Raw genomic sequence first — 25,329 nt, forward strand, 5'->3', positions numbered from 1 at the left:
TTTTTAAAAGAATTTCTTCCTGAAAATGAAATGGAAAGAAATTGGGAAGATTGGGATTATGTCAGACAAAAGGGACGGTCCCTACTGACATATCTGGAGGAATATCGTGAGATAATCCTTAAACTAGAAGGAATTGATGAATTCCAAAAAACAAGAGGATTCATTAGGGGACTGGATAAAGCCTGTAAAAAGGAAGTAAAACGGAGTTTACCTAAGACGCTTGAAGAGGCAATTAAATTTGCATTAATTTATGAAGATAGTACGCGTCCAGGTACACTCACCAGTCTCACTGATATGGAGCCCAAGTCTAAGGAATTAGAAACCTCAAAATTTGTGGGCAAATTTAAAAGAAAAATGCCATTTTTCAAAGGTAAAAAACAACCTTTTGAAAAGAAACCATATATGAGGCCAAAGCTAAGTCCTGATGACTTTGATAAGGCCAAAAAACAAAAATTGTGTTTTAATTGCCTATCCCCTAACCATGCTGCTTGGAATTGCCCTCAAAAGAAAAAGGGGGAAGACAAAGAAAAGGACAAGGGCAAGGGAAAAGAAAAACAAATCCATGTAGTGCAGACCTTAGAATTAACGGGCCATGAAAAGTATAAATCTTTAGAGGTCTTGCACATGGATGTACAACATAAGTGTTGTATGTCAACTTCTTTGTGGCAGCCTACCTTTGGGCCACATGATTTACTTAGAGTACATGGATTGATAGCTGGAAAACGGGTTAGAGTCATGATTGATGACTCTGCCACACATAATTTTATAAATTATGCACTTGTCAAAAAATTGAAACTTCCCCAACAAAACAGTGAGCATCAATACGTTGTGCGTATGATGCAAGGTCAAGACAATAAAATATGGGATACAATGGTATCCAATTTGGAAATCGAGATTCAAGGATATAAAGATAAGCTTGATTTCCAAATAATGAACATGGAAAGAGCTGACATTGCTCTAGGGAGGGAGTGGCTATGGGGATTGGAACCATCCTTAAAACGTAGCTATCACCATAATACACTGGAATTTGAAAGGGATGGTAAGATTTTTGTCATTCAAGGTGAACATGAAGTATCTGATAATCCTTTGCTGTGTTCTACTGAAGTTCAGAAGCTGATAAAGAAGGAAGTTTGTGAGGTATATATGCTATGGTCTTTTCCTGTACAAAATACTTTTACTTCCTGTAATATAAAGCAACAATTTTCTTATGTTTGCGAATTGAATGTAAATAATGAATTGAACAGTTTGTTAGATGATTTTAAAGATGTGTTTCCTTCTGATTTACCTAGTGGCCTTCCACCAGATAGGGGTGAAATAAATCATCCAATTGATATAAATAAGGATACACACCCAATTTCAAAACCACCATATAGGTTAAGTGAAACACAGCATCAAGAAGTTGAAAGACAAATTAAAGATTACCTGGATAAAGGATTTATTCAACCTAGTAATTCACCTTGGGCTTCACCAATTTTATTGGTAAAGAAAAAAGATGGTTCTATGCGACTTTGTGTTGACTATAGAGCACTTAATAAAATAACGGTGAAGAATAAATTTCCTATGCCCAGAATGGAAGATCTTTTTGATCAATTGCAAGGGGCAAAATTCTTCACAAAGATAGACTTAAGATCAGGTTATCACCAAATAAGAATTAAGGCACAAGATATTTCCAAAACGGCATTTCGTACTAGATATGGGCATTATGATTTTTTAGTGATGCCTTTTGGTCTCACTAATGCACCAGCTACTTTTATGAAGCTGATGAATAGTGTTTTACGGCCCTATCTAGGGCATTTTGTAGTAGTCTTTTTGGATGATATCTTGATCTTTAGTAAATCAAGAGAAGAACATTTGGAACACTTACAATTAGTATTCCAACTGTTAAGAACACATTCCCTTTATGCGAAGAAAACTAAATGTGAATTCTTTGCACAAGAGGTCAAATATTTAGGGCATATAATCTCGAAAGAGGGAATCAACATGGATCCAGAAAAAGTAAGGGCAATTATTGAATGGCCACCTCCACGGAACCTGGAAGAGCTGCAGATCTTCCTAGGTTTATCTGGATTTTATCGTAGATTCATTCGAGATTATGCCAAAATAGCTGTTCCAATGACAGACCAACTTAAAGGGAAAGGGAAAAGTTTTAATTGGGGAACAGACCAAAATGAAAGTTTTCAAAAACTTAAGGTAGCTATTGCTATAGCTCCAGTATTATTAATAGTGGATCCCAATAAACCATTTGTGGTTGAAGCTGATGCCAGTGATAAGGCAATAGGCGCGGTCTTATTACAAGAAGGTCGACCAATTGCTTTTGAAAGCAAGAAATTAGATCGTGCAAAACAGAATTATTCTGTTTATGAGAGGGAGCTGTATGCAATAATACATGCAATGAAGAAATGGAGGCACTATTTGTATGGTGCCAAACTTTTGATCTTATCGGATCATGAAAGCATTAAGTGGCTTAATGATCAACCAGATTTACATGGGCGTAAAGCCAGATGGGCCGAACTCCTCCAAGAGTTCGACTATGAAATAAGATATAGAAAAGGAAAGTATAATATAGTAGCTGATGCACTCAGCAGAATGCCCATCATTAATGAATTGAGTTTTACTCAGTTCACTTCCAGCTTGCTTGAATCTTTAAAAGGGAAATGCCAGGTTGATCCGGCATATTCCAACATATGGGAAGCAATAAAAAATGGGGATCCAAATGAAAGTGCTTCTATTGAGGAAGGAATATCTGAGGATGTTCAACTAGGATATGGAGCATCAGGGGTTGCTCAAACTGCTCAAACTGGATTCAAGTGGAAGAATTTTACCATTGATAATGGTTATTTACTCTACAAGGGTAGGGTATGTGTCCCGAAAGATATAGAAATAAGGCGCCAGATACTCTTTGAGTGTCATGATACCCCTAGTGCGGGACATCCAGGAGTTAATAAGACTTATAGTCTTATTAAAAGGCAGTTCTATTGGCCTGGAATGAATAAGGACGTCCTTGACTATGTGGTCAAATGTAATAAATGCCAGGTTAATAAAGCTGAAAAATTAAAAATGGGAGGACTTTTCCATCCATTAGAAATTCCTTCGGGAAAATGGGAGAGTATCTCCATGGATTTTATTATTGCTTTACCTAGAACACAGAGGGGGCACGACTCTGTGTGGGTAATTGTGGATAGGTTAACCAAAATGGCTAGGTTTATTCCAACTTCAACTGATGTTAAAACACCAGAATTGGCTAGATTGTTCGTAGAGAACATATACCGATTGTATGGCCTTCCGGCAAATATAGTTTCTGATTGGGATAGAAAATTTGATAGCCATTTTTGGCGTGCGGTATTTAAGAAATTGGATACTAAACTTAGCATGAGTACGGCGGATCATTCGCAAACAGATGGGCAAACTGAAAGGGTTAACCAAATTCTTGAAGATATGCTTAGGGCATATGTAAGCAAAAGGCAAACTAATTGGGAAGAGTATTTACCGATAGCAGAGTTTGCATATAACAGTGCCAAACACTCTTCCACTGGATATAGTCCATTTATGTTGATGTATGGGTTTCAGCCCAGAGCTCCTTTTGCAGTAGGACTGCATAAGGAAAAGGTTCAGGCAGCTAAAGACTTTTTGGAGGATATGAATAATATGTTAAAATTTGCTCAAGAAAATATTAAAAAAGCTCAAAATCGAGCTAGAGCTTATGTAGATCCTCACCGAAGAGACATCTCCTTTGAAGAAGGAGAATTGGTCTATCTTAAGGTGCCTGAACAAACTAAAACTATGAAAAAGGGACATTGTCCAAAGCTTTCACCAAGGTATTGTGGTCCTTTCATAATACTTAAAAGGGTGGGAGAATTGGCTTACAAGCTCCAACTACCTGTTGGTAGTAAAATACATCCAGTTTTTCATGTAAGCAAATTAAGGAAGAAGCTGGGTGATTTGGATAATCTAATCTTAAATGATGATATTGAGGAGTTATTCTATGACCAATCTAATCCACATGAACCAGAAAAAATATTAAATGTTCGTAATAGACGAACGAGGAATACTATTTATCAAGAATGTTTGGTTAAGTGGAAAGATTGTTCAGAAGAAAGCTCAACATGGGAGCGAGTAAGTACTTTAAAGAAAAGGTTTCCCGATTTACAGTTAGACCTTCCAAATATCGTTTTCGAGGACGAAAACGATTCTTAAGGGGAAGGAAATGTGACATTAATGTGACATTAAAAGGGATATTTAATGTCACATTAAGGTCATAAGTGGAGAATGTGACATTAAAAGGAATATTTAATGTTACATTAAGGTAAATTTAGGGGAACATGCACGAGAATGACCGTCCGGGCTCTTGGGCGCCCGAACGGGGTCAAGGGGAGCCTAGAGAGTAAGGGAGTCCAGAAATAGTAGGACTCCAGCAAGTTGACGGCTGGCAAAGAGATAAGCTTGAAGGCCAGCACTTATCTAGGCGTGGCTGGGAGGTGAAGAACTCTCGTGCTTCCATAAGTCTGAAGAAAATCTGTTCCCGTTATCTAACATTGGGCCTTGGCACGACACTCCTTATCTACATGGCTCGACCTCTAACAATATCTACAATTTTTTTTCTCTTAGGGAGTTGTTGCCAGATTGGTTTCGTTTGAGAAAGATGTGTCACCCTTTGATTGTCTTGCCTTTGTATCTTGTGAGTTCTTGCCACTGTTGGTTATCCTCCTGAAGAAGAGGCAACTAATCCCCTCTGCTCAGAGTAAGGCTGTGTGGAGGCTTTCTTGTGGACTTGATTGTTTAGTTGTACATAATGCAAGAATTGACACTCAAATCTTGCAAAAGGTTGGCAATCTAGGTAGTGAGATAATGTGTTGGATAAAATGGAAGTATTTGTTGGGCAGCTTGTTCAAGAGGAACGTGATTGATCATCGCTTGGCTTCAAGGAGCCACTAGTGGCAAACTCAATGAGCAAGTGCCGATATTCAGCCAACTTGACTTTCAAATCATCCCCTTCCTTAAAGGAAAACACGTGAAGCTCAAAATCGAGATTGATACATACAGTGCGATTTCGCACCGCATAGTGGTCAATGAGACGATGCCAATGCTTATATGCGAGGGGAAAATGCTGTAACTGAAGTGGAACTCAGGAAGCAACCCTTGCATTAACTCAATATTGGTTGTGGCATTGTGGGCTCTCCATTGATGGATGAGATCAAGGTGAGCTAACGGAGGGTTCGGCACTCATTCGGCATAGTCTCTAGATTAATGACAAGGTTCCAAAGTCCGTGAGATTCAAGCACTTCTTGCATGAAGTTCGACCAAGTGGTGAAATTTGACTCATTAAAACAAGTCTTATTTGTGAAGGCATTCTTGGCTGTTGCAACAGGAGTGGTAGTGCTAGGAGATGGATAAGGTGTAATGGGAGAAGGGTGGATGGGAGGGGAAGTACACTTGGGAAGTAATGCCAGAGTGCCCACCATGCATGTGAGAAGTATGCATAGTGGATTCAAATGTGGGCATGGGCTGCTTGGGTATGGGCATGGTAACTGCATGAGGAGACCATATGGTGGAGGATAGGGACATGTGGAGCAGAGGATGGGAATCCTTGCGTAGGAGTGATCTAACCAATGCCAAGGAAAATGATTGAGCAACCAAAGAGAGTAGGGTTTGCAAGGAGGAACACAGTGTGGTGAAGTGGGTGAAGAATGAGTGGGAGGTGCTGTATACATAGGCATGAATAGTATGGAGTCTCACACATTGAAGTCTCTCGTACAGTGCTCCGACACTCTTGAAAGACCCTAGAAAGCCTATTTGGGGGCTAGAAACGGAAACTGAAAGTGGGAATGAAGAAGAAAAATTATACGGAATGATGTGGTTTCTCAACACCCCCTCTCAGGCCCAAAAAGAAGCACAAGAGAGGAGTGAGGGGAAGAGAAGAAGATCCACCCTGTAATTCGAGAATGCCACTTGAAAGGAGACTTGTGAAGATAGTCAGGAGACCGGATAAGCAGTAGAACTTGAAACACAACCTCAGGTGAGAAGCCACTAGCTCCATTACACTATGCTGGAAGGAATACAACGGCCTAGTCACAGAGTCACGACTAATAATCCAAGGATCTCGATTGAAGATAGATTCTTTAAAGATTGGGTAGAAGTAGAGGAAGGGATTACTCAAAAGAAAGCCTCTCTACTAAAGTAAACGATGGTGGGTGAGGAACGATGAGAGTAGTAGGGCCCCCCTTGGAAATTGGAGGAGTAGGAGCCCCCTTTGAAGCCGACTAAAAAGGAGATGCCCCCTCGGAGGGCAAAGAAAAAAGATCCCTCTTTGAATCCCCCTTTGAGAGAGAGAGAGGGACTCCAACTCATGGATCATGGACTTTGAGGTGTTTGAGGAGGAAGGAAGTACTGTCGGTCGTGCCGAAGGAGGTATTTGGGGCTTGAAAGGAGCAGAAGTTGGAGAGTGCCTAGAGGTGTTTTCTTGAACTCGAGGAGAAGAGGGTGGGAGAGAAGGTTTAGGGTGAGCCAAGGACAGGGAATAGTCACAAGCTCTCAATGGAGTGGACTGTGGAGGGGATGTGGGCCGTGGTAGCCAATGGACCCGAAAATGGGTGGCGGAAACCCCCACATTGTGGGGTGGTCCCTAGGAGGACTTATCGCCTTGTGAGGTCTTAAAGCCTCCGTTTGCTTGTGAGGACTTTATGTATATTGGATGTGGCTCATTGCCTTGAGCATAGTAGGTTGAGAGCTGATGTAGAACAATCTGTGTGGCCTAGAAAGGAGAGGTAGCACAAGGAGTACTTGGTGGAAGATGCATATACTCCGGTGGGGTAGGGAGCAATGGTCGATGTTAACAATCTCCTGGGGTGTAACCATTCTTGCCATAGTAGGAGCACCTAGGAGATGGGAAATCTGATAGTGGAGATGCCATGATACCGTAGGGTCAACTTGTAAAAGGGAGGATGGGAGGGAGGAGAAGGATATCTCCGAGTGATGCAACAAAAATGGTAAGGAAATTGGATGTTAATGTTGAACTTGCAACCTGTCTTTGCCTTCACTGATGCACAGGATATTCGCAGCTCACCGAGTGCCTCTAGCTCTGATACCATGTCAAGAAAGAAACCATAGAGACAATAGGGTTTGTAGGGAGGAACATAGAGTGTGGTAAAGTGGGTGAAGAATGAATGGGAGGTGCTGTATATATAGGCATGATGAAACCAGCCTTCCTTCTGTGGGGATGGGTGGTAATTCCTTGATTACAACTTAGTTACAGTAGGAACATTTATTACAAAACTGAGAAATGTAAATTAACTCACAATCTTGGACAATGGACATCGTGTTGGCCCCAAAACTGGTCCCCCTTTTGGTATTTCTTTAACATAATTAAAGAAGGAGTTGATGTATAATGGGATTTTCCCAATCCCTTTTGGTATTCCAACTCCCCTTGCTGTTCAAAATGACTTGTAAGTCTTCAATCTGATTTGCCCCTTGATTTGGGTAGTCATATGGCCTTCATCTGCTTTGATGGAGATTGAAAATACCTCAAATTCATTGATTTGTTGGTCCCTCCACTTGAATTTGACTGAAAGTTGCTTTAGCCCTGTTGAATCCAAGTCTTGGAGCTTCCAATTTCCGACATGTGTCTCAAGGTCACTACTAAACCCTAATTTCTGTTGCAAATTAGGGTTTGTAGAAGAGAAAGTCTGAAATTTCTCAGCCTCTGGTGATCTCAATTTTGTAGTCTTTGGAGAAAGGTTGGTAGAAAGATTGGGAGATGAGAGAGAATGTTGAGGAGGGAGAAAATTCGGACTTTCTTTGTGAAGAATTGAAGAAAATCAGTCATTTATTGCTGTTGCCTTGTCCAATAGCCATGGAAGATATCACCTATAGCTTAGGCCCACTAGACAGACTATTGCCCTATCCTATATGCTATCATTTGCACCAGAAGGAGCGTGGGTTATTGTCACCTGCTCCTGGAGGGCTCCAAACTATGGTCACAAGTTGTAGGACTGATCAATAGTGGTTGCAAATCACGAGCAGCCTCTTCTTGCTCTCTAATAGCCCCCTTCTCTCTCACAATGGCTAGAATAGACTCCACCAGCCCTTAAAAACGTTTTTTCCACTTGCATGGGGAAGTTTGCCAAATGGTAGCCTTCCCAAATGGTTTTTCCAACATTATTCATGATTAAATATTGACTTTTAGTCTTAAATATTGAAAATTAATCTGATAATTATTTCAATGCCCACAAAAATAATTTGACTGGCCAATAATTAAATTGGCTAGGTAACTTCCATTCATGAGTGTCTCTATGCCATCTTTGACCATCAGATTGATGTTAGGTACCATTAAACACCACTTCTCTAATGTCACCAAATTGGCACTTATGGCTAAATGAATGACCTAGGCGAACAATTGGCCTGGGATTTCACTAAGTACCTGTGCAGCATAACTTGTAGCAACTTTTTCCTTTGACATCCTGTGATTTTCTCGGGTCTCGGGCTTGTAAATTTACTCTAACCCTAGTTACATCTCATATGTGCAACATTTACTTAACCATGTGATTAAAAATTAATCCACATGTTAAGTGAGGCTTAAAAAATACATGTCCTCATGACACACGAATAGTCTTGAGTCTCACTCATTGAAGTCTCTCATACGGTGCTCCAACACTCTTGAAAGACCCTAGAAAGCCTTTTTGGGGTTGGAAATAGAAATCGAAAGTGGGAATGAAGAAGAGAAATTGTACGGAATGACGTGGTTTCTTAAGACCCGAGGAATGTGAGATGACACACCATAAGTAGAGGATGGAAATCCTTGCATCTAATAGGTTAAAGGAGGTGGCTAACTAGGGGTAGTGAGGGGGATGCCCATCGTAGCTGTCGAAGTGGAAAATTATGCGCTTACTGACGGAAAGGTGGTGGAAACTGTGGTAAAGGGTGGAATACCTTGTAACAAGGCCCCATGGTGCAAAGTGGCTTGAGGTTAAGTGGAGAATACAATGTTAGAGGGTGGCATTTCCCCTAACAATCTACCGTGATGTGAAGGGGTAGGAAAGTGTGAGTATGGAACGGAGAATGCGGCTGTGGTGCTAGGAGTGGAAACAGAGATTCCAACTCCCAGTGTGGAGGATGCAGATGTGGAGTGTAATCCAAGGTTTTGGAGTGAAGAAGCAAGGAAATCCATGCGTGGGCTAGAAGAGGTGGGTGGGATGGGAGGGATTTGAGAAGAGTGGCTTACATGCTCAAATAAAACAAAAGATGTAGATATACCCGATGAAGGATGCTTGCTTCGGGAGCCCCCTCTATTGATGTTTACTTATAGAATATCATCTGGGACTTGCAACAACAAAAGGAGAAACAAGAGAGGGTTTTGATTCATGCGACTCAAAGGGGTTGTACGAACTTGATACTAGGCCTATCTCAAATAAAGAAGATGGGTTGCCAGTCGTTCCAAATGGTGTATGTCCTTCATGATCGAAGAGGTGGCCAACCTTGCCAACCGGTCCAGATGGTGTAGCAACACTAGTAGGAGGGGTGTAAGATCATGATCCACAAGTACTCTTCAAACTCCTCCTCTATCATAAGATTGAAATCTGGAGCGTGTTAGAGGGTATAGAAGACCAAAACGCAAATCACCAGAAGCAGTAGGATGCCTGGCAACAGCCTTGCCAACTGGTCCGGATGATATAGCAACACTAGTAGGAGGGGTGTAAGATCGTGATGCACAAGTACTCTTTAAACTCCTCTATCACAAGATTGAAATCTGGAGTGTGTTAGGGTGTAGAAGACCAAAATGCAGATCACCAGAAGTAGTAGGGTGCCTGGCAACAACGGTGGAGATGCACGAGGATACCTATGATGGCTGAAACTGCCAAATGCAGCAGAAGAGGTGTTGACTAGGGCTGGTGATGGCTGTCTGGGGCCAAACACAGCAGTGGAAGAAGTGCCAGGCAGCAAGCGGCAGTTGGAGGGTGTGACATTAATGTGACATTAAAAGTGACATTTAATGTAACGTTAAGGTCACAAATATTGAATTTGACATTAAAGTGACATTTAATGTGATATTAAGGTAAATCTAGGGGAACATGCACGAGAATGACCGTCCGGGCTCTTGGGCGCCCGAACGGGGTTAAGGGGAGCCTAGAGAGTAAGAGAGTCCAAGAATAGTAGGACTCACCAAAAGTAGACGGCTGGCAGAGGAAACAGAGAGAGAGGTGCCAGCACTTATCTAGGCGTGGTTGGGAGGAGAAGAAGGACTCGTGCTCACCGATTGGGACTGTAAAAATTTTCTCTTCTGGCCTCATCGTTTTCTGTCTTTGCCGGATCATCTTTCATTGGTATCAGAGCCTATGGTTCAACGGCCAGATCCGTCGTCCGCCAGGTCGTCAGTCCTTCGCAAGGTCGCGTGTCACTCGTCATAAATGAGTACTGGCCGAAAAGAGACGCCGTGAAAGCGTGACGGGCCGTGAAAAAAAAAAGTGAGACGTGCCACGTCACGTAAATGTGACACGTTACGGGCAGAAGAAAGGTTCAGGCGAAACGACCAGGCGTGGGGTCGCGAGGAAACGTGACACGACTGCTGTGAGACGGAGGCAAAACGTGAAACGTGACACGATTGTTGTCACGACTGCTGTGAGACGGACATGACACGACTTTGTCACGACTGCTGTGAGAGGGACAGAAAAATGTCATGGAATGGACGGAAAAATGTCATCCACGACTGAAGTCAGGAAATTGAATTTCCAGCATGACTGCTTCATTGCTCTAGTCTGGGAAGATAAAATTTGTTCCTTACTCTTCGGGTTTCTTTCCAAACCAGCAACCACCGCCTGCCATTAAAATCAGGGAAGTACTTTACTTTGTATGCAAATTTCTTATCTTTGCTTTCCAATTCCAGTGTATTAATGGCAGAAAAAGGGAAAGAAAGAGTAATGGAAAGCTCTAGTTCTGGGGACCAACCTAAGGTAGATCCCCATGAACCAGAAATACAAGAAGAACAATGGGAAGAATTTTTTGCTACACGAGAGCAATTTGATGATCTTACTGCTCGTGTGCAAGCTCAGGGGGTTCAAATGGAATTTTTAACTCAAACACTCACTGAAATAAAATCTCAATTAACTTTATTGTTGGAAAGAGATAAAAATAAGATAGAAACCTCGGATGTCCCATCTTCATTGAAAGATTTAGATGTGACTATGCGAGATCCTAAGGAACCCCAACCTTACCATAAATTGAGGGATAATCTAGTTCTAAAGGATATGAAACCACCTCAATTTTAGGGGAGGAAAAAGATAGGAATAAAGACACAATCTTTAATTTCCTCCAAAAATGGGAAGATTTACATAAACTAAAAAATACCCCACCACATCTCCAAGCACTGGAGGCTAGTTTAACTTTGGGGCCCAAAGCATATAAGTGGTGGCGAACTTTAAAGGAGGCGAATAAAATACCTGAAACCTGGGCTCAATTTGAATCCGTCTTTTTGAAAGAATTTCTTCCTGAAAATGAAATGGAAAGAAATTGGGAAGATTGGGATTATGTCAGACAAAAGGGACGACCCCTGCTGACATATCTGGAGGAATATCGTGAGATAATCCTCAAACTAGAAGGAATAGATGAATTCCAAAAAACAAGAGGATTCATTAGGGGACTAGATAAAGCCTGTAAAAAGGAAGTAAAACGGAGTTTACCTAAGACGCTGGAAGAGGCAATTAAATTTGCATTAATTCATGAAGATAGTATGCGTCCAGGTACACTCACTAGTCTCACTGGTACGGAGCCCAAGTCTAAGGAATTGGAAACCTCAAAATTTGTGGGCAAATTTAAAAGGAAAATGCCATTTTTTAAGGGTAAAAAACAACCCTTTGAAAAGAAACCATATATGAGGCCAAAGTTAAGTCCTGATGACTTTGATAAGGCCAAAAAAGAAAAGTTGTATTTCAATTGCCTATCCCCTAACCATGCTGCTTGGAATTGCCCTCAAAAGAAAAAGGGGGAAGACAAAGGAAAGGATAAGGACAAGGGCAAGGGAAAAGAAAAACAAATCCATGTAGTGCAGACCTTAGAATTAAAGGGGCATGAAAAGTACAAATCTTTAGAGGTCTTGCACATGGATGTACAACATAAGTGTTGTATGTCAACTTCTATGTGGCAGCCTACTTTTGGGCCACATGATTTACTTAGAGTACATGGATTGATAGTTGGAAAGAGGGTTAGAGTCATGATTGATGACTCTTCCACACATAATTTTATAAATTATGCACTTGTCAAAAAATTGAAGCTTCCCCAACAAAAGAGTGGGCATCAATATGTTGTTCGTATGATGCAAGGTCAAGACAATAAAATATGGGATACAATGGTATCCAATTTGGAAATTGAAATTCAAGGATATAAAGATAAACTTGATTTCCAAATAATGAACATGGAAAGAGCTGATATTGCTCTAGGGAGGGAGTGGCTATGGGGATTGGAACCATCCTTAAAACGTAGTTACCATCATAATACATTGGAATTTGAAAGGGATGGTAAGACTTTTGTCATTCAAGGTGAACATGAAGTATTTGATAATCCTTTGCTGTGTTCTACTGAAGTTCAGAAGCTGATAAAGAAGGAAGTTTGTGAGGTATATATGTTATGGTCTCTTCCTGCACAGAACACTTTTACTTTCTGTAATATAAAGCAACAATTTTCTTATGTTTGTGAGTTGAATGTTAATAATGAATTAAGTAGTTTGTTAGATGATTTTAAAGATGTGTTTCCTTCTGATTTACCAAGTGGCCTTCCACCAGATAGGGGTGATATAAATCACCCAATTGATATAAATAAGGATACACACCCTATTTCTAAACCACCGTATAGGTTAAGTGAAACACAGCATCAAGAAGTTGAAAGACAAATTAAGGATTACCTGGATAAAGGGTTTATTCAACCCAGCAATAAATTTCCTATGCCCAGAATGGAAGATCTTTTTGATCAATTACAAGGGGCAAAATTCTTCACAAAGATAGATTTAAGATCAGGTTATCACCAAGTAAGAATTAAAGCACAAGATGTTTCCAAGACAGCATTTCGTACTAGATACGGGCATTATGATTTTTTGGTGATGCCTTTTGGCCTCACTAATGCACCAGCTACCTTTATGAAGCTGATGAATAGTGTTTTACGGCCCTATCTAGGACATTTTGTAGTAGTCTTCTTGGATGATATCTTAATCTTTAGTAAATCAAGAAAAGAACATTTGGAACACTTACAATTAGTATTCCAACTGTTAAGAACGCATTCCCTTTATGCAAAGAAAACTAAATGTGAATTCTTTGCACAAGAGGTCAAATATTTGGGGCATATTATCTCGAAAGAGGGAATCAACATGGATCCAGAAAAAGTAAGGGCAATTATTGAATGGCCACCTCCAAGGAACCTGGAAGAGCTGCAGATCTTCCTAGGTTTATCTGGATTTTATCGTAGATTCATTCGAGATTATGCCAAAATAGCTGTTCCAATGACAGACCAACTTAAAGGGAAAGGAAAAAGTTTTAATTGGGGAACAGACCAAAATGAAAGTTTTCAAAAACTTAAGGTAGCTATTGCTACAGCTCCAGTATTATTAATAGTGGATCCCAATAAACCATTTGTGGTTGAAGCTGATGCCAGTGATAAGGCAATAGGCGCGGTCTTATTACAAGAAGGTCGACCAGTTGCTTTTGAAAGCAAGAAATTAGATCGTGCAAAACAGAATTATTCTGTTTATGAGAGGGAGCTGTATGCAATAGTACATGCAATGAAGAAATGGAGGCACTATTTGTATGGTGCCAAACTTTTGATTTTATCGGATCATGAAAGCATTAAGTGGCTTAATGATCAACCGGATTTACACGGGCGTAAAGCCAGATGGGCCGAACTCCTCCAAGAGTTCGACTATGAAATAAGATATAGAAAAGGAAAGTATAATATAGTAGCTGATGCACTCAGCAGAATGCCCATCATTAATGAATTGAGTTTTACTCAGTTCACTTCCAATTTGCTTGAATCTTTAAAAGGGAAATGCCAGGTTGATCCGGCATATTCCAACATATGGGAAGCAATAAAAAATGGGGATCCAAATGAAAGTGCTTCTATTGAGGAAGGAATATCTGAGGATGTTCAACAAGGAAATGGAGCATCAGGGGTTGCTCAAACTGGATTCAAGTGGAAGAATTTTACCATTGATAATGGTTATTTACTCTACAAGGGTAGGGTATGTGTCCCGAAAGATACAGAAATAAGGCGCCAGATACTCTTTGAGTGTCATGATACCCCTAGTGCGGGACATCCAGGAGTTAATAAGACTTATAGTCTTATTAAAAGGCAGTTCTATTGGCCTGGAATGAATAAGGACGTCCTTGACTATGTGGTCAAATGTAATAAATGCCAGGTTAATAAAGCTGAAAGATTAAAAATGGGAGGACTTTTCCATCCATTAGAAATTCCTTCGGGAAAATGGGAGAGTATCTCCATGGACTTTATTGTTGCTTTACCTAGAACACAGAGGGGGCACGACTCTGTGTGGGTGATTGTAGATAGGTTAACCAAAATGGCTAGGTTCATTCCAACTTCAACTGATGTTAAAACACCAGAATTGGCTAGATTGTTCGTAGAGAACATATACCGATTGTATGGCCTTCCGGCAAATATAGTTTCTGATCGGGATAGAAAATTTGATAGCCATTTTTGGCGTGCGGTATTTAGGAAATTGGATACTAAACTTAGCATGAGTACGGCGGATCATCCGCAAACAGATGGGCAAACTGAAAGGGTTAACCAAATTCTTGAAGATATGCTTAGGGCATATGTAAGTAAAAGGCAAACTAATTGGGAAGAGTATTTACCGATAGCAGAGTTTGCATATAACAGTGCCAAGCACTCTTCCACTGGATATAGTCCATTTATGTTAATGTATGGGTTTCAGCCCAGAGCTCCTTTTGCAGTAGGACTGCATAAGGAAAAGGTTCAGGCAGCTAAAGACTTTTTGGAGGATATGAATAGTATGTTAAAGTTTTCTCAAGAAAATATTAAAAAAGCTCAAAATCGAGCTAGAGCATATGCAGATCCTCACCGAAGAGACATCTCCTTTGAAGAAGGAGAATTGGTCTATCTTAAGGTGCCTGAACAAACTAAAACTATGAAAAAGGGACAATGTCCAAAGCTTTCACCAAGGTATTGTGGTCCTTTCATAATACTTAAAAAGGTGGGAGAATTGGCTTACAAGCTCCAACTACCTGCTGGTAGTAAAATACATCCAGTTTTTCATGTAAGTAAATTAAGGAAGAAGCTGGGTGATTTGGAAATCTTAAATGATGATATTGAGCAGTTATTCAATGACCAATCTAATCCACATGAACCAGAAAAAATATTAAATGTTCGTAATAGACGAACAAGGAATACTATTTATCAAGAATGTTTGGTTAAGTGGAAAGATTGTTCAGAAGAAAGTTCAACATGGGAGCGAGTAAGTACTTTAAAGAAAAGGTTTCCCGATTTACAGTTAGACCTTCCAAGTATCGTTTTCGAGGACGAAACCGATTCTTAAGGGGAAGGAAATGTGACATTAATGTGACATTAAAAGTGACATTTAACGTAACGTTAAGGTCACAAATATTGAATGTGACATTAAAGTGACATTTAATGTGATATTAAGGTAAATCTAGGGGAACATGCACGAGAATGACCGTCCGGGCTCTTGGGCGCCCGAACGGGGTTAAGGGGAGCCTAGAGAGTAAGAGAGTCCAAGAATAGTAGGACTCACCAAAAGTAGACGGCTGGCAGAGGAAACGGAGAGAGAGGTGCCAGCACTTATGTAGGCGTGGTTGGGAGGAGAAGAAGGACTCGTGCTCACCGATTGGGACTGTAAAAATTTTCTCTTCTGGCTTCATCGTTTTCTGTCTTTGCCGGATCATCTTTCAGAGGGGTAGTTGCTACGGGCTGGAGCAGTAGATGGAGTGGTGGCAGCAGTCACAAAGGCTGGATAGCCACGTGGAGGAAGACTAATGGCGAAGAGCTTCACGTGAATGCAAAAAACGTGCATAGAAGGGATGAAAGACTGAATGGGGGCAGCCTGTCTTTTTATAGATGTGGATGGACCCTCCCAAATTAGGATTTTATAGAAACTCTCAATTTGTGCACCGATTTTGCGTTTTCATTAAATAAGCATGTTTTGGGGCTGTTTAAGAGGCTAGTCAGCATGGAATGCATTTCTTAGCTCAACATCCACAAGTACTTGTTTAGTATAACTTGTCACAACGTTTGCCATTGTGTGCTATTGCCCAACTTGGGTTTTGGATGTGTTACCATGCCAAATTTAACTTGCACTTCACACGTGCACCTCACATGTGCACAACTTAATTATGCCAAAGCTAAGCAATAAAAATACACATGCAGTGACAATGGTTGATACCACAATGAGAGATGAAATCAATTTTACCATGTGCATTGCACAAATAGGTCCAACCATATATGGTTTGACCAGGCTGGCCATAAAAGATGGTTAGATGGTTGGCCAGGGTGGACAACCCAGAAGCTTTGGATGAAAAAATGGAGCTGGAGAAAACAAATTAAACTCACTTGTTGACTGTCAGCTCTTATGATATAACATCCTATGTTGCATTGCTGTGGGTAGGACCATCAAGAGACAAAGTATGAGAGTGGAGAGGGTGAGTGGCTTAACTATGATGCATAAAAATCTTGCTTTTTATAAAAAAATTCACTGATTTATGTTAGCTACATGAAGGTGTGAACCATAAGCTGTCTTGATACTTTGAAATTGTCTTTGTCACAATATGATATGGTCATGTTTTGATTTGGCATTGTGGTTTTGATATGAGATCATAAATGCAACACATGGTAAAATTTAGAGGAAGCTCCACTTTTTGTCCAAGCCTGCTGCCTTACTTCTAGTGCAACATGCAGGGTAGCGATAAGATAGCTTATACATTTGGTATGCTGTGCAGAAAGATTGATATATGCTTTAGAACTAGATAGATAACTTATGGCAAGTATTACCTCATCTTTTTATCAAACACAAGCAGCACAAATCTACAATGTTTTTGCAAGTTGCAAAATATGTTCACAAGTATTTTATTTCTTAAAGTTGCTGAATAAATGCAAGTGGAGGTCCTCAATATGTGCACTCATTTATATGTGCTTGGTGATAGGTTGGGCCACTTGCAAATTACTATAGAATACCCATCCAACAAGTTCTTGTGGTATGCTCTCTCTCTCTCTCTCTCTCTCTCTCTCTCTCTCTCTCTCTCGTTGAAGTTACACATGTTTGGTAATTTACATGGTCTTTGTCAACAATCATTGTAAATGGTCACTTAGGGGCAAATTTAGTGATGGTTCTTAAGAATAAAAAGCCCTTGTTGCATGTGGGGCCCATTTTGGGCTTGAGGTTTGATATGGAATGAGTCCTCCAATAGTGAAAGAGGATGCGCAAATTGGGCCAAGGTTATGAATCAAGATATGCACTCGTTTAAATTTTGAGGAATACTTTGGAGACTTTGGAGGCTCTTTTTGACTATGGTTTAAACTTGATCTTATGTAGACACTCTTGTAGCATATACACTACCTTGAAGTGCTTGGCCTTGGACCTTCATCTCCTCTCTAGTGTATTTCATTTATCAATCATTCATCCTCCTAGGTTTTGAGTTCATTCATTGTTAATGTATTACATCTGTGGACATCATGGATGAGCGCTTGCAACATTGACCACTAGGGGTCATTAGGTGTGATTGTGCTATAAGGGCACTTTAGGGTTAGTTAAAGGCTCCTACAATGAACACGTTCATGGCACTTTAAGGGACTATGTTTTGTGAATAGAACTTAGGGTTTAGTTGTCATACACTTTTTTTGCGATGGCTAATGGACTCTTAGATCCTAGATAGCTTCGGCCATAAACTAGGATGGTGTGGTATGGGACATCAATGCTTGCAATGGAGTGTGGCTTGACATATTGTTGGTTTCCAAGCTTGGAGTTGAGCTAGTTAGGCCCTACGGTTGGGAGGTGCGCTTGATGTCCATTCTCTTTGTTTTCTTATTGTGCTTGTATGGCCTTGTGTCGTGTCATTTGTCTAGGTTGGAGATCCATGTGGGCGTATAATAGTGTTTGTCGCACACTTTGTTATTTGCATTGCAAACCCTACTCTCTTTTTTTATAATGTGAAAATGCCCAATTAAGAAGTGCTCTAGAGGCCACAGCCACTCCAACGAGATATACCAATTGCCTAGTGACTTGAACAATCCCTCCTTGCTAATCCAAAGCATGCAGATCTCTTCTTGATCAATTGATTAGAATGGACTTCTACACATATAGATTTTACTAGGACGTGAAATTTTAATACTTTGCTTAGCATTTCATTACAAGTTAATCAAATGTGTAAAGGTGACTTGCACATGTGAAGTGTAAGTAATTATTCCATCATGTGGGACCTAGAACCCCGAGATATCAGTTGGTGCTAAAGACGAAACATGTAATAAGTTATGCTTGATAGATACTAGCTGGTACTTCTTGTTAAATTTAGGTCTAGACTAATTTATTGGCCACTAATGTCAGTGGTTACATTAGAGACTATGCATTGATTAATTAATTAATGTTGGTCTAAGGGTCAATTACCACTCAGGGATACTTGGAAGGCAAATTGGCCTATCTAATTTAATTATTGGATGGTGAAATTAATTTTTGGGCACTAAAGTAATTATTAAAATAAGTTGGATAATGCTGAAAAATGGGATTCGAAGGCTACCACATGGCAAAACTTGCCTATGCAAGTGGGAAAAATGTTTTTGAGGTTGAGAGAGAGAGAGAGAGAGAGAGAGAGAGAGACAGAGAGAGAGAGAGAGAGAGAGAGAGAGAGAGAGAGAGAGAGAGAGAGAGAGAGAGAGAGAGAGCGAGAGTCATTCTATTCATGCTTCTTGGTGGCATGTGCTTAATTCCGCAAGACCTATAAAGGTCTCTCAGTCTTTTCTCCTTTCTCATTTGATCGCCTCTTGGCAGGCGATATTATGTTTTGCAGTTTGGCATCCTCTTGATTCTCGTAAGGAGGAGAATTCGTTGCAAGGTGAAGTGCTGGCTACTTCCAGGTTGTTGGATTGGCCTCATAAAGATTTACACAGAGATAAGTTTAATCGGATGTCTCGTTTGGGGTTACAGACAGTCCTTGATGGTGTCATTCCTGGATAGGCTCGTCTTTATTCTTTTCGGTGCATTCGTCAGCACTTCCGGGTACCTCAAGGTTATCATGACATTTGTTTGTCTAGACAGGACAGGCTTTTGAGGTTCTCCCCTTTGCCAAATTATAGCCGTTGTCTCCCTGGCATGATTGAAAGTTTGTGATTCCTGATGATTTTGAGAAAAGGTCAGCTAACTAGGTTTAAAATCAAATGGTGGAGGCCAAGAGATGGGTCACGGAAAAGGCTAATAAAGTATGGCATATTCGGGATAGCAAAAAGAAGTGGCAGGAAAGATTTATCCAACTCTGGAAGTCTAAGGTTCCCTATCAGGGGAAAGTGTTCATGTGGAGGCTACTTATTGGGGGTCTTCCAACTGGTGATGTGCTGCGTGCCCGCAAGATCTCTGCTGGTTGTTGGGTGTTCTGTACTACATGCGATAAAACAATGCTTCATCTTTTTGTCTCTTATCCTGTTGCTAGACAAATTTGGAGTTTTGTTTCCCCTGTGTGGTGCGTAGCAACTCAACACCGGATATTAATTCATTCGTGGATTATGGGAAATATGATTTCCTTGTTTTCTTTGCATTCAAATGATTCATGTCTTTTCCATTTCCCTAGATGAACAGCCCTATGGCATATTTGGCGTACTCGGAATGCCTTTATTTTTGATTTAGTATCGGGTATCCATGGTTATGTGGCCTGTGTTCATGGTTTAGTGTTATGGAAGATCTCCTCTATGGTCTCAGCTGATGTGGTTCTTCTTGACATTGCTGCTTCCTGGTTGGATATTGTTCGCTCCACTCCAGTTGTCCGTTCTGAGTGACATTTCTGTGTTAGACTGTTAAAGTTGTTGTAGACTTTTAGTTGTATCTGTGTTTTTTTTGTCTTTTCTGACTTGATGGTCTGATGTAAAAAATGTGAGACTTGTATCCTTTCTGTTTGGTTGGCTTGAAGGCCGGATGTAAATATTCCAATATTAATATACACTTATTCACAAAAAAAAAGAGTCATTCTAGCCTTGTGCAAGCTGTGTGTGAGAGAGAAAGAAGGTTGACATTGTTGTTGCAATAGTCGACAGGCCATTTCCAACTAGCAGGAGACCCTTCAAGAGCTGGTGACATGCCGAGAAGAGACTACAGTAGCAGTTTTGAGGGCTATTTTAGCTACACATCATATGCGGGGTGTTTTATTAGTATGGAGACAGCTTTCATCGCTATCTAGATAGGGCAACAATTGATTTTTTCCATTTTCTTGTGATTTCAGTATGAATTTTCTTTCTGTAGCATTCTCTCATACTCCAAACATCTCTCAAGTTATCTCAGCTTTCATGGCTATCTAGATAGGGCAACAATTGATTTTTTCCATTTTCTTGCGATGGAAGTCTAAATTTTCTTTCTGTAGCACTCTCTCATGCTCCAACCATCTCTCAAGTTATCTCAGCAAAATCCAACCATTTGAGTCATTAGAGGTGGAGATTTTGGTTAATCTTTGCTGTAAAACATAATTTATAATAAAAATTAGGGTTTGACATTTACCTTAGGATGCATGCTAAAAAAATTGAGGGCATAGGACTTGAATTTCAGTGGCTGAAATTCAAGAATTTCAGGAAGATTCAAGAGGCTAGCCCATCAATATCAAATTTAGGGCTAAATTTATATCGCAGGGAGGAGGGTAAAGGCCAATCTCCAAGTAAACCAAGGGGCAAATTGGTTTGAAGGCTTGCTGGTCATTCATGACAGCAAAAGGCACTTGGATTAGCAAGGAGATAGGTGAATCTCAATTGTACTCTATCCATTTGCAATTGAAGATAAAGAAATACCGCAAGGGGTGCTAGTTTTGGGGCCAACAAGCTAACAATCCAAGTAAACCAAGGGGCAAATTGGTTTGAAGGCTTGCTGGTCATTTATGACAACAAGAGGCACTTGGACTAGCAAAGGAGATAAGTGAATCTCAATTGTACTCTATCCATTTGCAATTGAAGACAAAGAAACCCACAAGTGGTGCTAGTTTTGGGGCCAACAAGCTAACAATTGTGCAAGATTTAAGTAGTAAAGTGTGCATTTCAGTTTATGTGACTTATTTACTTGCTATGATTTTAGTTAAATCAGGTTATGACCACATTCTTTGAGGAGGAAGGCTAGTTTCATGGTTCCATTGCCGGGATACCATCAAAACCTTTGACTTGGTGGGCCGGAGGCATCTGATTGAAAGTCAGAATTGTTGCTTTAAGTGCTGAAATTGTGTTTACCTAAGCATTTACAGCAAGTATATCTTCTTAGAGTGAGATGGGGTCAAGTTGTAATGATGTATCTCATTCTGAAAATGCACATAATGATTGTGAACATGCAATGCCTAATATTGGAACAAGCTTACAACATGGACAGCAAGGAGAAAATGTGGTTGTTGACCAGGAAGCGGGTCCTTTAGGGCCACAAGATGCTAATGATCAGTAAGGAGGTAAAGAATGTGATGACTAGTTCATGGCTTGGCTGAAGGTAGCAGGTGACATCTTTGTTCAATTGGCCAAAGATCCACAGTTTGAGAGATTTTGGATTCTCCCAAAAATGACACCAAGGGCAAGAAGATGTTATCTTCATAGGCCTTTGGGTAGCAAGAAGCTTCCCAAGGATAGCTACTGTAGTCTAATGATACACCTAAGGTTAGGGATGAGCAAAAGCAAATGGTACTAGTGGGATTGGATACGCGCATGCAAGGCTATTAGCCAATCCAATGGGTTTTGCACATCCGAGCATGCATGTAATGATGGGGCAGCTAGGACACTTTGGTGGTGGCACTATTTTTCATGCTATGGTGGGTTAGGAATGTGAAGAAATACCCTAACACAGAAACACAAATAACATTGTACGACAAAGCATAGATTGATAGAAGAACACAATTATGGTTAGTATCACGAGGACATGTATTTTTGAAACCTCACTTAACATGTGGATTAATTTTTAATCACATGGTTAAGTAAATGTTGCACATGTGAGGTGTAACTGGGGTTAGAGTAAATTTATGAGCTAAGGATCTGAGGAAATCATGGGATGTCAAAGGCAAAAATTGCTATAAGTTATGCCGCACAGGTACTTGGTGGTATCTGGTGCTAGTTGTTGGCCTAGGTCATTCATTTGGCCATAAGTGTCAGTTGGTAACACTAGAGAAGTTGGGTTTAATGGTACCTAACACCAATCTGATGGTCAAAGATAGCGCATAGATACTCGAGAGTGGAAGATGCCTAGCCAATTTAATTATTGGCTAATCAGATTATTTTTCAGGGCATTGAAATAATTATTAGATTAATTTCAGTATTTAAAGACTGAGAATTAATATTTAATTATGAAAAATACTGGAAAAACCATTTGGGAAGGCTGCCACTTGTCAAAAATGCCTATGCAAGATTGAAAAACGTCTTTAGAGGCTGGAGAGAGGCATTTTTAGTGTATTCAGCCTGCAAGAGAAAGGGAGGAGATGCTACTGGTTTGATTTGTAGCCATTGGAGGACCTTCTGAGGCAGCCAAGGGCAGGAGAAGACTAATCAACAACAGGTGACAATACCTACAGGCTGTTGAGACAGGGCAGTAGTAGTAAATGGTTGATTTTCTTCAGTTCTTTGTATCTACAAGCTGTTGTGGTAGGGCAGCAGTTGCATTTGATTGATTTTCAGTCATTCTTCGTGACAAAACTCTGAATTTTTTCTCTCTACAGCTTTCTCTCTTATCTCCTAGCCATTTCACAACCTTGCTCCGAAGATCTCAGCATTTGGACCCTTGGAGGTTGAGAAATTGCAAATTTCTCTGTTGTAAACTCTAATTTACAGCAAAAATTAGGGTTTAACAACATCCTCAGGAAGTGTGCCAGAAATTGGAAGCTACAAGACTTGGATTCAATAGGGCTGAAGGTGAATTTCAGCTAGATTTAGGTGGAGGACTAGCAAGCCATTGAATTTGGGGCATTTCCATCGTCTATGAAGTGTCTGAAGGCCAATTAAGTGCCCGAATCAAGGGGCAAAATAGATTGAAGACTTGTTGGTCACTTTGGACAGCAACGGGAGTTTGGATTGTGAAGGGATTGGGAGAATCCCATTGTAAATCAACTTCTTCTTCAATAAAGCTAAAGAAATACCGAAAGGGGTGCCAATTTTGGGGCCAATCGGGTGTGCATTGTCCAAGATCAATAGTTAAATTTGTATTTTCAGATTTGCATTAATTGTTTGCTGCTGTAATTAAGTTGTAATCAGGGATTTACCACCCATCCACGGAAGGAAGACTGGCTATAGTTAGGGTAACTTAGAGACAATGAACACAGAGAATGAATGAAATGATATGACTATTAAATATACAATACTCATATAGCAAATACACTATGTAGTGAATGAATATTGTACCTTGAACTCCTGTATCTCAAGGATCAGGGTAGAGGTAATGAGCTAGAGAGCGTTTCGTACTTTGAATGGATCCCGAATCGCAGCAAGGCAAGCTCCGGATGTCGAACACTAGCAAACGCAGCCAAGGAAGGTTGAATCTGATGTAGACGGTAGTGTAGGAGAGAGAAAGACTAAAAACATAGGTAAGGAGAGACAAAAAACGCTGGTTGCAGGAGAGAGAAAGACTAAAAACGCGGGAAAAACTAGCAGTAGCAGTCAGCATGCTAAAATCAGCTTTGAACATTGTGTGGTAGGTTGGAAATAGACGTTAGACTGTTGTAGATAACAATGCTAAGCTTGGATCAAGATGTGCTCTGTGTTTGGGGTGTGGGCAGCAAGGTGAAAAATCCGCAAAAATGAGATTAAGGGTGAATGGAGGGAAGCATATCTATTTATAGAAAGTTTTGGCCTTCCCAAGTGGGTTTGTGCTTATAGGATACAGACACTCTCTAGGAATGTATTTCTTTTTAAATAAACAAGGTTTCTTCCTTAATTAGGCACGTTTTGGGGTTGTTAAGTGAAGCTAATGCATTTTTAGCTCAACATCCTCTCTTAGGCCTAACAACGGTGCCACAAGAAGTAGACCAGTCAAGCCCTTAAAAAAAAGGGTACGCGTTGGTTGTCCAGTGGCCCAATAAGACTATAGAGGCGATGGTTATCTTACCAAGGGAGCCCAAGTGATCACCCTAGAGAGGCCAGGGCATCGGACAAAGGGTGCACGTCGGCTGCCCAGTGGCCTACCAAGTCTTGCAAAGGCGGATGGAGTCAGTTATGGGGTTTTTTTTCTCTTTTTTTTTGGAGGGCTTTGTAGTTTTGATAGATTTAATAGTAAGTGAGGGTTTCAAATAAGTTTTCGTCCTATTGAGTATCCGTGTTCCAAACGGGAAAGTGATAAGTGATGATTAGACCCAAGATGCCTATAAAACAAGGATACTATCCCTACCATTACTAGGTGTTGGTGAAAGGCATGGGTGACACAAATATAACAAATATGTAAAGCAAGCAAGCTAGGGAGAATTGCCTTTGGAGACTACCATGTGCAATGCCATGAATATGGTGAATCTAGAGTCAATCACTCCAAAAGACCAAAAAGAAATAAATGCGTACAGATGCATGTTTACATGAACAGAATGTCAATGCATGGTAATGCAAAGGAAGATGCAAGATGTCATACTCACGCAAAATGCAATGCAACGGTGCCAGGACAATGCCCTCGTAGGGGAATTGTTCCCTTGCCCAAGTGCCCTTTTACAATCATGTCATCCTGACAGTGCGGATGAAGTTATAAATGTCCATAAGTACAATACAAAAGAATAAATGAATAAATGAATGAATGAATGTCTAAAAACTGTAAGCATCAGCTGTGTCACTGTCAAGAGAAGTAGCCGCCGCCCCATCAATTTGAAGAAGTAGGGGAGGATGTACCCAAGCCGATCTCGGGTAGAAGGTACTGAAGAACCGGTTCATTGACCACTTTGGTCAAAATGTCTGCAAAATTGTTTGATGAAGGCACAAACTCTAGGTGGATGGTGCCTATTCAACTTGCTCTTTGGAAAAGTGAAAGTGGACTCCCATATGCCACGTCCGTGGTGTGATGATCGGATTGTCCGCAAGGGCAATGGGACTCTGGTTGTCACAATAGACAACAAGGGGAGAGTCACAAGGGAAGTGAAGCGCTGCTAGTAAGCTCCTCAAATAGATGACATCAGTGGTGCTATCAAAGAGGGC

The 25,329-nt window shown here is 40.5% G+C and overlaps 1 protein-coding gene across 6 annotated transcripts in view; it reads left to right on the plus strand.

Annotated features, from left to right (window-relative positions):
* Nucleotides 1-25,329, plus strand: part of LOC148020970 (peptidyl-tRNA hydrolase, mitochondrial-like) — a 77,146-nt gene that overhangs the window by 4,868 nt on the left and 46,949 nt on the right. For 4 of the 6 annotated variants that reach the window (XR_015694657.1, XM_087698802.1, XM_087698804.1 and 1 more), the window contains exon 4: nucleotides 17,163-17,213. The exons of the other annotated variants lie outside the window; for them this stretch is intronic. Coding sequence is in view for 3 of the 4 variants with exons in the window: in XM_087698802.1 (XP_087554928.1) it covers nucleotides 17,163-17,213 (51 nt within the window). In the remaining variant the exon portion in view is untranslated. The remainder of the gene's footprint in view (nucleotides 1-17,162; nucleotides 17,214-25,329) is intronic. 6 annotated transcript variants of the gene reach the window in all.

The sequence above is a fragment of the Lygodium microphyllum genome, chromosome 18 (assembly GCF_053477565.2).
Source record: "Lygodium microphyllum isolate KBCC chromosome 18, Lygodium_microphyllum_v1.1.10, whole genome shotgun sequence".
Lineage (NCBI taxonomy): Eukaryota > Viridiplantae > Streptophyta > Polypodiopsida > Schizaeales > Lygodiaceae > Lygodium > Lygodium microphyllum.